We start from the raw sequence: 13217 nt of genomic DNA, 5'->3' as shown, positions 1-13217 counted from the left end.
GTACCTGAAATCTTGCATGTTTATGAAACAGACAAAAGACACCAGCAATCCTACCATCATGTAAAACAATTACAGGCTTTCATTTTACACTCGCTTGGCAGGATGGAAGTACCCCCCTGGAAGGTTGCTGTCTACCAACCTACTACCTACAGTTATCTAATTGTTTGTTAGTATTTTCATACCTTTCATACTTTACTTTACAGCAAAACTTTTATTGTTCCGGACATTCAATCAACTAATATCTGCTAACATACAAAATTCTTTCCCCTTGTAATGCGTTCAACGAATCTACATTAGACACTGTCTCCACATTCCAACTAAAATAATGTAAAACAATAAAAGAATCCAATTTATTCTTTGTATAACAGTGTGGACAAAGATACTAATCTACTGACCCGTGTCCATTTATGGTGCCCAATGGAGAAATGACTTATGGCAGACTTGCCGAGGCCCAAGAATGCAGTGTTCACCTCCATGTCGTGCAGAGGATCAGATCGTCGTCTCTCTCCTCGAGGTAGAGGCCCGTGACGGTTACAACTGCTTATACTTGGCCCACTTGTACCTTGGTTTCTGAAAAATATAATACATTCATCTCTAAATTTATTTAAACCTTTGATGACATACAATTAAAACTTGACTTAGTAAGGAAAATGTGCGTACTTTTCAGAATTGCTTGAAAAAACACAGTACAGTGGTCCCCCGCTTTTCGTAGTTCCCGGCAATCGTAAAATTTGCCGATCATAGGGGTATTTTCGTATAAACATGGACTCGCTTTTCATAGATTGACTCGCGAGTCGTAGTTCGTCCGAGACGCGTACGCACGGCGTGGGCCAGGGTGGCAGCCAGTCTGGCATTGTTTACCAGTGAGCGAAGGTCCCCTCGCGTGCTCCAGCGAAATATTTCATAATATTCCATTTATTTTAGTGCTTGCAAGTACTAAATAAGCTACCATGGCTCCAAAGAAAGCTCCTAGTGCCAAGCCTGTGGTAAAGAAGGTGAGAAATACGATTGAATTTAAGAAAACCATCATTGAACAATATGAAAGTGGTACAAGTGTGGCGAAACTATCCAGGATGTATAAGAAACCCTACACAACCTTATGTTCCATAGTGGTCAAGAAAAATGAAATAAAGGATGCTGTTGTTGCAAAGGGAGTAACTATGCTGACAAAAATGAGATCACCAGTACTGGAAGAGGTTGAGAGGTTATTATTGGTGTGGATAAATGAGAAACAATTAGCAGGAGATACTCTTATGACTTCGTTTATTTGTGAAAAGGCTAGGCAGTTGCATGAAGATTTGGTAAAGAAATTGCCTGCAAATAGTGGTGAAGTGAGTGGATTTAAGGCCAGCAAAGGCTGGTTTGAGAGGTTTAAGAACCGTACTGGCATACACAGTGTGGTAAAGCATGGTGAAGCTGCCAGTTCGGACCACAAGGCGGCTGAAAAATATGTGCATGAATTCCAGGAGTACAGAGGCTGAAGGACTGAAACCTGAACAAGTGTTCAATTGTGATGAAACAGGCCTCTTTTGGAAGAAAATGCCAAAGAGGACCTTCATTACACAAGAGGAAAAGGCAATGCCAGGACATAAGCCTATGAAAGACAGGCTGACGCTAATGTTCTGCGCTAATGCTAGTGGGGATTTCAAAGTGAAGCCATTACTAGTGTACCATTCTGAAAATCCCAGAGTGTTCAGGAAAAACAATGTTATGAAGAGTAAATTGTGTGTGTTTTGGAAATCTAATAGTAAGGCATGGTCACGAGGGAAATTTTCCTCGAGTGGTTCAATGAAGTGTTTGGCCCTAGTGTGAAGGAGTATCTCCTGGAAAAGAAATTGGATCTCAAGTGCGTACTAGTAATGGACAATGCACCTGCTCATCCTCCAAACTTGGATGACCTAATTTTCGAGGAGTTTGGGTTCATCACAGTAAAGTTCTTGCCCCCGAATACCACTCCTCTCCTCCAACCCATGGACCAGCAGGTTATTGCAAACTTTAAAAAACTCTACACAAAAGCAATGTTTCACAGGTGCTTGACTGTGACCACAGACATTCACTTGACCCTAAGGGAATTTTGGAGAGAACACTTCAGCATCCTCCACTGCATAACCCTTATAGGTATGGCTTGGGAGGGAGTGACTACCAGGACTTTGAACTCTGCCTGGAGAAAATTGTGGCCAGATTGTGTCGACAAGAGGGATTTTGAAGGATTTGGGACTGACCCTAATGAGCCTATGTCTGTTGTAAAATCAATTGTGGCACTGCGGAGTTCCATGGGGTTGGATGTGAGTTTGGAGGATGTGGAAGAATTGGTGGAAGACCACAATGAAGAGCTCACCACTGAGGAGCTGCAAGAGCTTCAGCAGGAAGAGCAACACATCGCAGCTCAGAATCTTGCTGCAGAGGAGGAGGAAGAGAGATGGAAGAAGGTGCCTTCTTCAGAAATTAAAGATATTTTTACTATGTGGGGTAAGATGGAAAGCTTTATGGAGAAACATCACCCTAACAAGGTTGTTGCAAGCCAGGTTGGCAACATGTACAGTGACAAAGTCTTGGGCCATTTTAGGGAAGTGTTAAAGAGACGCCAGAAACAGAGCTCTCTCCACAGTTATTTTGTGAGACAGGACTCCAGTGACTCTCAAGGTGGTCCTAGTGGCATTAAGAAACAGAGAAGAGAAGCAACCCCAGAAAAGCAAATGGTACCTGAGGTGTTGATGGAAGGGGATTCCCCTTCCAAACTATAAACAATCCACTCTCTCCTCCTCCAGTCTCCCATACACTAAGAAGAATCTCCAATAAAGGTAAGTGTTATGCTGTTAATGTTTCATTCATCATTTCCCATTGTATTGTTTATGTACTACATGTATATTTCATTTTAAAAATTTTTTTGTTTTAATACTTCTGGGTGTCAGGAACGGATTAATTGTATTTACATTATTTCTTATGGGGAAAATTGATTCGTAAATTGTAAATTTCGTTTATAGTAATGGCTCCAGGAACGGATTAATTACGAACAACGAGGGACCACTGTACATAAACATTAAAGAGCATGACTATAAAAATTACATGATCAATAAGTTATGTATATAAATTAACATACAATATACTATACAGTACTTCACTCCCTTTCCTTGAAAACCTCAGAATTTTTTTTTTTTTTTTTTTGGGTGGGAGACGAGGTGACAAGAGATCATCCAACGAAAGTCCAATACTGTACCTTGTTAGGGAGTCCCAGTGGTGCAACGCAAGAGATGTTAGTGTTTCTTCAAGGGCTGCCCACAGTGTTGCAGATGTCACCCGCACGGCACCGATGGCCCATCGCTCACTGTACTCCCTCCCACTGTTGTCTGCTCCATCGTCCCCATTAGGCCCATTGCTTCCATCACCATCAGGAATTCTGTCCAGGTCTAGTCCTTCAAGCCATACTGAACATGTGCATTCACTTCGATCTGAAAGTGCAGACATATGTATTTATACATCTGAATATTAAGCCATACAATTGTTTTTTAACTCACTGGCTGTCTCCCACCAAGGCAGGGTGACCCAAAATCTAAACACTTTCACCAACATTCACTATCACTGTCTTGCCAGAGATGCACAGATATGACAGTTCAGATATCCCTCCAAACAGCAAATATCCCAAACCCCTCCTTTACAGTGCAAGCACTGTACTTTCCTACAAAATGTATTTTTGATAAATATATGTGCATTCACCTAGTCATGGTTGTGGGGATCAAGTTCTGGTTGCTGGGCCCTGCTTTTAATCATTAATCACTTACTGACCCCATGTTGAAAATTCATCCTTATACCTCTGAATAATTTGAACATTTCAGCACTATCTATTTGCCTCCCAAACTCTTAGTCCCTTTACTCTCAATCTATCAAATTTGGTAATACCAGTAAATAACTTTTATATAGTAACTGCTTATTTGAACTTGTAAAGGTGGGGCTCTGGGGTTTGGGCCAATATTTTAACTATCGAAAGATCGACATGAATTACATTTTTATCAACTCAAACCCTGTATATAATAAAAACCACCATGGTGGTAGCTGGCTCATTCCAATTCTTTATTACTCCTAAGCTTAAATTTCTTTCCTGATAGCTCTTGACTTGACTGAGTGTTCAGTTTCTATGTCATTTTGGTGTGGCTCCTCCCTAGCAGTGTGTCTGTTTGCTCTCTCAGTGACCCAGAGCATTTTGTACAATGTGATACCACAATATACACAACTGTGCACTTCTTCATTGTAGTTTAACCCTTAACCCTTTGACTGTTTTCGACGTATAAATACGTCTTACGAGCCAATGTTTCTGACGTATATATACTCAATAATTCTAGCGGCTTCAAATCAAGCGGGAGAAAGCTGGTAGGCCCACATATGAGAGAATGGGTCTGTGTGGTCACTGTGCACCACATAAAAAAATCCTGCAGCACACATTGCGTAATGAGAAAAAAAAAACTGATCGTTTTTTTGGAATAAAACGCCGACTTTGAGGTGTATTTTCGTATAGTATTTATCGTTGTATTTGCATTTTCATGGTCTTAGGTGATAAAATGGAAAACATATTACAGAAATAGAGATGATTTTCATTACTTTGACGATGAAAACGACCTTGAAACTGAGCTCAAAGTAGCGGAAATGTTCGATTTTTACCAATGTTCAGGAGTAAATAAATCACACCACACGTCCAATACACATCAACTGGAGAGTCTAATATTCTTTCACTAGTGCACTGATATTATTTATACCATTTTTACAATAATGCAGTAGTCTGCATAACAGTAAATTTTGTATTTTTTTGTATGAATAAAAAATCAAAATAGAAAGCAATAATAATATAAGAGGGGCCTAGAGATGTGACTAATGAACAGAGCATATGTTATTTTAGTGCCACGAATGTCTACCTTGTTTATTCTGGACCCTATTTTGAAATTGGCATCTTTTTTAGTTTGCATGAAATTGGCCAAATTGCCAATTTCTGACCACCATATTGGGTAGTCCAAATTAGTAAATGGGAGGTTTCTTGTACTCAGCTAATAGATAAAATGGAGTTCTAAAGAAATAGCTATGAGTTTGGTCAACTGGAACAATGGAATTGGCTGAAAATAGGGCTCAAAGTCAGCGAAATCGCCGATTCGCATATATCGCCGAGACCGCTAACTTCGCGGGAGCATAATTCCATGAGTTTTCGACAAAATTTCGAACTTTTGGTGTCATTACCACCGGGAAAAGATTCTCTAACATTTCATAAGAATTTTTTTTTTTTTTTTCAAAAATTAAGCGACATAGAATGACAGTTTCAGAGAGGGGCCTGAAACAGTCAAAGGGTTAAACGGTCCAAACGTATATATACGTTCACGTGCGTAGCGCCCCAAACGTATATATACGTTTTCTTTGTCATTCATTCAACATTGCCACAATAAGCCTGAGTCACCTAGACATGAGAGAATGGGTGTGTGCACTCACTGTGTTCCATATTAAAATAATTGGGGATGCCTGGGTACCATATGCTCTTTTTTTCCTTTTAAAAGAAAAGATTTTTTTTCCTCCAAAAATTTGGGGCGCTACGCGAGTGAACATGTATATACGTTTCGACCGTTTAAGGGTTAAACCTGTTAGTTTCACCACTAGTCTGACAACATTCCTTTTAACTTAACAGTGCATACTCAAGAGCTAATACACATATGAAGAGTGACCTGATGGAGTCCTTGCTTAGATTTCTGAAGATTATCCTAACATTTGTCAGCCTAGCATATCCTGCTCATGTTATTATGTTTATGTGCACTTCACAAGATGTCTGGTGTAATATATGCTCATTATTGGATTCATCAAGTTGCTCCATTTCTTGGTGGAAGTTGTCTCTCCATTCTCCTTTCCAGTGATACAAATTTAATTTCCTTAAAATAATTAAGGGCTCTTGATCCAAAGAACTACAGCTTCCCTCCCCATCCTTGAAACAAGCCTGATTACTTTCCATTCCCTACTGAGTCCTTGAAAATAGGTAACAGAAGCTTGGCCACAAAACATTGTTTCTGTCTCCTGATTAGAAGACAAAGGATCAAGCTTTCATTACCTCTGGCGAGTGACCCACAGGATTTAGCACTTCCCATAAATATAAAATTAGTGAATGGATACTATTCATACATCAATATATCCTGAGACAAATTCATGGTTACCACAACATTGTATTAAACAAACTGTGGCCATGATGACACTAAGGATTCTGGATTTGAAGAAATCAACGAGACCGATGTAGCGGGATTGCTGTAGTGTCATGTGATCTCCTTACTAACGAAGCAATGCACCCTTTAACTTAAACAGAGAGCATGGGGTTACCAATAATTTAAGTAGTAATGATATCCAGGTTAACCTACCTTAACCTAGCATAACACACTGTATGCGAGTTTTGATGAAACTCAAATTGTGCACAAAATGAAGCATTGTAATGCATGTGAAAACAGTTTATTAGGATGACTGAATAACCAAGATTTGATGCAGCTTAAACAGCAAGACATAAAAGTTACCTGTAAAGATTTATTACTGATGTGCATGGCTTTACTATTCCGTATGCTGCATTAAAAATAGTAAATGAATGAGCTGCATTGGGATTTGAAATAAAAATTATGTGGCTAATTATAAACAATAACAATAATACATACTCGAGCTAGAGACCAGAGCCATCGCCGCTGAAGATGCAAGACTGAGAAGTCTGACATTATGACTGATTAGCGCCGGAATATCTAACCCAGCATGATTGAGTGCTGCTAGCATGTCTGAGTTGGTGGCAGACACAGCCAGAGCAAGTGGTGTGGTGCCCTGATGGTCTGGACCACCAGCAAGCCGGTGCAACAAGTTGGGGCCATCTTCCATTGCTAGTAAGTGTTGCAACAAAACCTCCACACAGTCAACTTCACCTGATTTTATGGCAGCATGCAAGTAGTTGCAACCATCCTAGAAGAAAAAAACTATTTTATAGCAACATACAAGTAGCTGCAACCATTTTAGAAGAAAAAGCTTATACAGTGGACCCCCGGTTTACGATATTATTTCATTCCAGAAGTATGTTCAGGTGCCAATACTGACCGAATTTGTTCCCATAAGGAATATTGTGAATTAGATTAGTCCATTTCAGACCCCCAAACATACACATACAAACGCACTTACATAAATACACTTACATAATTGGTTGCATTGGGAGCTGATCGTAAACCGGGGGTCCACTGTAATTTATGGAAGCATGTAATTACAGTAGGACCCCGCTTTATGGCGTTTCACCTTACAGCATTCCGCTAATACAGACATTTCAAATTATAACTAAAACTCGCTATACGGCTCTCCCCACCTGACTTTCTAATACGGTCACCGCACCCCACCCAGTTTGTTTACATTCTCTGCAAGCACCACATCTCTCCATTACGTGTGGAAACTTTCCAAAATTTCAAGTGTTTTAAAGTTATTTCATGTTTTATATATACTCTGATAATTATACTTATGTGTGCATGTACCTGAGTAAACACACTGTACTGGCATCCAGGTACACATTAAAATCACTAAGAGTGACTTCGTCTTGAGGATGCCATATTAATAATGATGATAATAATACGCAATAATGATCACTCTGAGGTGCATTAAATGTCGTATATTATGTTAATATAAACAATTTCATTAATCCATCTATGATATTTTTTCATAATTATATAATAAACACACTACATAACTTTTTTTTATTTTCAGCAAGTCGGCCATCTCCCACCGAGGCAGGATGACCCAAAAAGAAAGAAAATCCCCAAAAAGAAAATACTTTCATCATCATTCAATAATTTCACCTCACCCACACATAATCACTGTTTTTGCAGAGGCACCCAGATACAACAGTTTAGAAGCACATATAAAGATATACAACATATCCCTCCAAACTGCCAATATCCCAAACCCCTCCTTTCAAATACAGGCATAGTACTTCCCATTTCTAGTACTCAAGCCCAGCTATATAAAAACAACTGGTTTCCCTGAATCCCTTCACTAAATATTACCCTGCTCACACTCCAACAGCTTGTCAGGTCCCAAAAACCAATCGTCTCCATTCACTCCTATCTAAAATGTTCATGCACACTTGCTGGAAGTCCAAGCCCCTCGCCCACAAAACCTCCTTTACTCCCTCCCTCCAACCTTTTCGAGGATGACCCCTACCCTGCCTTCCTTCCCCTACAGATTTATACGCTCTCCATGTCGTTCTACATTGATCCATTCTCTCTAAATGATCAAACCACCTCAACAACCCCTCTTCAGTCCCTCTGACTAATAATCTTATTTACTCCACACCTTCTCCTAATTTCCACACTGAATTTTTTGCATAATATTTACACCACACATTTGAGCAGAAGTTTGTGGTTACAGGAAAGTGGGTGCGGGAGGGATGAAGAGCAATTGGTGGAATGATGATGTAAAGAGAGTAGTAAAGGAGAAAAAGTTATCATATGAGAGGTTTTTACAAAACAGAAGTGATGAAATGAGGGAAGAGTATATGGAGAGAAAAAGAGAGGTTAAGAGTGGTGAAGCAATGTAAGAGAGCAAATGAGATGTTATCAACAAATTTTGTTGAAAATAAGAAAAAGTTTTGGAGTGAGATTAATAAGTTGAGGAAGCCTAGGGAACAAATGGATCTGACAGTTAAAAATAAGGAGAGTTATTAAATGGAGAGTTAGAGGTATCAGGAAGATGGAGGGAATATTTTGAGGAATTGTTAAATGTTGATGAAGATAGGGAAGCCATGGTTTCCTGTACAGGGCAAAGAGGAATAACATCTTGTAGGAGTGAGGAAGAGCTAGTTGTGAGTGTGGGGGAAGTTCGTGAGGCAGTGGGTAAAAATGAAAGGGGGTAAGGCAGCTGGGATTGATGGGATAAAGATAGAAATGTTAAAAGCAGGTGGGGATATAGTTTTGGAGTGGTTGGTGCTATTATTTAATAAATGTATAGAAGAGGATAAGGTACCTAGGGATTGGCAGAGAGCATGCATAATTCCTTCGTATAAAGGCAAAGGGGACAAAAGAGAGTGCAAAAATTACAGAGGACAATGAAAGTGTTTCTTCTTTTTGGATCACCTTCTGCCTCAGTAGAAAACCACTGATGTAGTAAAAAAAAAAAAAAAAAATTGGCAGCAGGGAAATGGCACTTTATACTGGCAATAAAATGTGTTACTAATTGCAGAACAAGACAAGCATGCTTATTTACATGAATATTTTCTTAAAATCTGTACAAGTTGCCACAAACAAGTGAAACCAACATAAACAGATTTTTTAGCTTAAAATTATTATTGACACATTAAAGCCTGCATATCTGCTTTCTCTGTCTCTATCTCTTTTGTTCTAATTATGAAGGGGAATACGTGGACATGATTTCTAGCTGACCATTATGGTGATCAGCAAGAATTCAAAATATTCGCTTCCCTCTTCAGTGAAAGGCAAGAAATAAGCAGATACAAATAAAGAAGAGCTCAACTATACTTACCAGCTACATGGTTTAACACAAACTGCGGTACTGTACAGGTAAACATGTTTAGAGGCGAATTCAAAAAATCTAAGTTACAGTCTTTAATGGAGTTAAATCTCCATTACAAACCAAAATATTAACTGAGAGTATCAAACAAATTAATGCAGTATAATAGTAAACTGTACCTACCTTGGTGGTGTGTTCTAGGGAATGAGGAAAGCTAAGGAGGGCAGCAGCAGCCGGGTTGCAGGCGTACAGCAGCGCTAGGTATGTGGGTGTGCGACCGTCGTCATCCTCAGCATTAACGCTGGCACCGCATCTCACAAGCACCGGCACCGACCTGACACATCGCATGCTATTACTACTAGGCATAATACGTTAAGAACACAAAGGCACAATACCGTGACTAGAACAATATACAAATAACCCTGCACATAGGAGAGAGAACCTTAATGACAACATTTCAATCTAACTTGAACCATTAATTAGTCAGTTTTCAATCTAACTTGGACTATTAACTAGTCACAGTGTGACTAGTTAATGGGTTATTTGTGTACATACTACATTATCATCATCCCCTACAACTTACAATCAAACCAACTTCCACTCATTCAAATATAATTCAAATGTTGGAGAATAGATTACTACTGTATTCACAGGAGATTACTTAACCTACAATGGTCATACAGCACCTGGGGAGAGGGAAGCAATCAAGTTTGATTCACTGGGAGGGTAAATCCAATTCTCTGGATCAAGAGCCCCTTACCAGCATCAAGACACGAGAAAGGATAAACAGAGGGATGGACAGGAGGTTTGAGCCGTGTTTATTCATAGAGTCATTTATTACGACTTAACCTGAGTTCATATGCTCGACTGAAGTCCCCCTTCAAGAGAGTGCCTTGATGCTGGTGAAGGGCTCTTGTTCTAAGGAGCTTGAGCTGCCTTTCTCTTTTCTTTCTAGAAGAAAAAATCCATTAATGATCCATCTGAGTTTTCTTCTATTTTCTTAATAGTTCTTGTTCTTATTTATTTCCTTTCATTTCCATGGGCAAGTGGAGAAGAATCCTTCCTCTGTAGGCCATGGATGTTGTAAAATGCAACTAAAGTGCCAGGAGCAAGGGGTTAGTAACCCCATCTCCTGTATAAATTACTACATGTAAAAAGAAAAAGTTTCTTCTTTTTTCAGGTCACTCTGCCTTGGTGGGAGATGGCTGCTGCATTAAAAAAGAAAAAAAATCACTTTTCATCCATGTACAATTTACTGTACGTACTTTTTCATTCAACATTTTCAGACATACTCAATAAACACAATGCCAACAAGTGGTAAAAAGGAACTGAATGCCTTTTTACCACTTTTACCTGAATGGTACAATATTTCACTCAGCAGTGAGCGTCATCAATTACTGTACAGCTCTCCTGTGCTTTACGAGGATTCTCTATGTGAATTTGCTATTATACAATGTCCTATATACGTACTGCATATGATTTATGGTTGCTATATGTGATCAGTATGGTTTCCAAAAGGTCTGAAGATTATTTTTGTGTGTCATTAAGTGTTAATGACCTGAAATAAATCTTTGACTTTTAACTTTGAATGAGCCTAGTACAGATGCCAAGGGCCTGCAACATTTCTACAGCATTAAATGACAGACACATGCACTTGATACCGCCTATTCATGGTGAAACATTGTACTATTAAAGACTAATACATAGTTCTCTTTTTACCCTCTTGAGATATATCTAGCCATTTACCTTCATTTCTCAATATTAGACATGCTGTTAAATTACTAGACCATTCACTCTGAAACATTACACTAACAAGGATTACTAGAGGACAGACAAAGCAGGCCACTCACTTGTTATCATGGCTTGGGTTTCAGGTCTGGGTTTGGAGCCACTGGTGAGAAGGCAAGCACAAGGAGTCAAGAGAAAGGAGGAAAAGAGTTAGTGGCAAACTCTAGCAGTTTCACTAAAAGTTGAAATACAGTAAACCCTCGATATAATGAACTGATAGGGAGGAGCAGGTAGACAGTAATGACAACTGTGGATGATACAGAAGAGTTTGTTTTGCCATAGCAGTAACAATAATGGACAATTCCCTAACCACTAGACTTTCTCTGTTGTTTCAGAATCAATTTATCCAGCAGATTTTGTTTCTTATTCTCGAAGTTTGCTGTATAGATATCCATTATATCAGGTTTATTGTACATCATTTCAACAAGTGGATAAAGAAACATCACCAGAGCAAGAAAATACACAGGTACCTTTATTGTGAAAACATCTTGCTCTATGTAGAGCTTTATTATGTTAAGTGACAAAGCAAATCATTGTCACAATACAAGTGCACTCTGCACCTGTGTTTTTCCCTCATTGCTGTCAGCAATATAATTTGTATCCATCACAGCAATAGGTAAGATTTTCCTTTGTTGGCAGTGGTTCAATACTTGTGTAGTATATAATATGTGCTAATACCTTATATGTACCATCCCTTGTCCATCACTCCATCACACTCGAGTTACGTGACTCCCATTTGAACACCACCCGGCTGGCCATAGACTGAGTCAGTCTAGTCAAGGCAGGCATGCAAGGCGGATGTATCAGAAAGGCTGGGCTCCATCTTTGTTCACCAATACACAATAACAGTCTCACCTCTTAGAGTTTATTGCTACCTTCACTCTTCCCCCACAATGAACCCAACAAATGGATGGACAAGGGATGGTACATACATGGCATTGGCACATATACAGTATACTACAAAAGTATTGTACAATTGACAATGAAACCACCTTGCTTACTCAAGGTACTGCACTCTATGGTGTAACCTCAAGAATATAAAACCCTAATACATTATACAATTTCAACAGTTTCCTCAATATTCCAGGAATCGCAGCTCCCTCTGTAGAGCCAAGATTTTCCTGTTGATTTAATGCTGACTGGAAAATCAGTGCAGCGTCCGAGAACAGGTCGACCATCACTAATCCAGCATCTTGGGATCTGTAGGGTGCCAAGTTAGTGATTTTTGCTGGATCACAGGGTGGTTAGGTTAGAATACATTTAACCTAACAGCTAACCACCTCATCCTACCTTTAAAATACCCTGTAAATCCGGATTAGTGATTGCCGGAGCAGCGATGGCCGACCTGTACTCCAATGACTGGTTGCCAAATTTTAAACATGGGAATTGCATTCACTGGATAAAGGTTTGTGGTGAGTAACTGCTTATCAGCAAAGCTGCTCAAGCACACAGCCAATCTCAATTTGACAAAGATACTGAGATTCAGGAATTGGTCTTCATCAAACACACAATGCAGAAATTGGGCAAGTGCCTGCACTCTGAATAACAGGTGGGGGATGTTGCACCTTGGAGCATTATCTGAATTAGTGATGCTTGTGTAATTCTGGAAACAGCCAGAGAGTGGGATGGTGAATCTGTCCCCTCTTTTGCACTACTCTAACTTGCTGGGAACCAAAGATGTTAAACAATAAAGAGTAGAAGAGACTGGTAGAGTATAATAAGGACACTGTCACCATGTGATGTACTTATGGATAAATGAGAGGTTACTGCATGAAAACAAGTAGACAAGTTGGCAGGTCTCACATGAGCAAATGATGCTGGCAGGAACAATTACAATTTACTTGTAATAGGAAAAGATGCTAATCCTCAAGCAATTAAAGATGGGAATTATTTCTTTCACAATTTAATACTTGACACTAAAAAATCATATCAAT

At 39.3% G+C, this 13217-nt stretch overlaps 1 protein-coding gene across 2 annotated transcripts in view; it reads right to left on the bottom strand.

Moving 5' to 3' along the window:
• Positions 1-13217, bottom strand: part of LOC128702258 (cortactin-binding protein 2-like) — a 120992-nt gene that overhangs the window by 27487 nt on the left and 80288 nt on the right. For both annotated transcript variants that reach the window (XM_070102762.1, XM_070102763.1), the window contains 4 exons: positions 9679-9829; positions 6660-6951; positions 3218-3449; positions 396-570 (listed from right to left, as the gene is read on the bottom strand). In XM_070102762.1, the coding sequence (XP_069958863.1) occupies positions 396-570; positions 3218-3449; positions 6660-6951; positions 9679-9829 (850 nt within the window). The remainder of the gene's footprint in view (positions 1-395; positions 571-3217; positions 3450-6659; positions 6952-9678; positions 9830-13217) is intronic.

This window comes from Cherax quadricarinatus, chromosome 83 (genome assembly GCF_038502225.1).
Source record: "Cherax quadricarinatus isolate ZL_2023a chromosome 83, ASM3850222v1, whole genome shotgun sequence".
NCBI classification, from domain to species: Eukaryota; Metazoa; Arthropoda; class Malacostraca; order Decapoda; family Parastacidae; genus Cherax; species Cherax quadricarinatus.
Note: the sequence above shows the minus strand (reverse complement) of the source record. Positions and strands in the feature narration are given on the sequence as shown.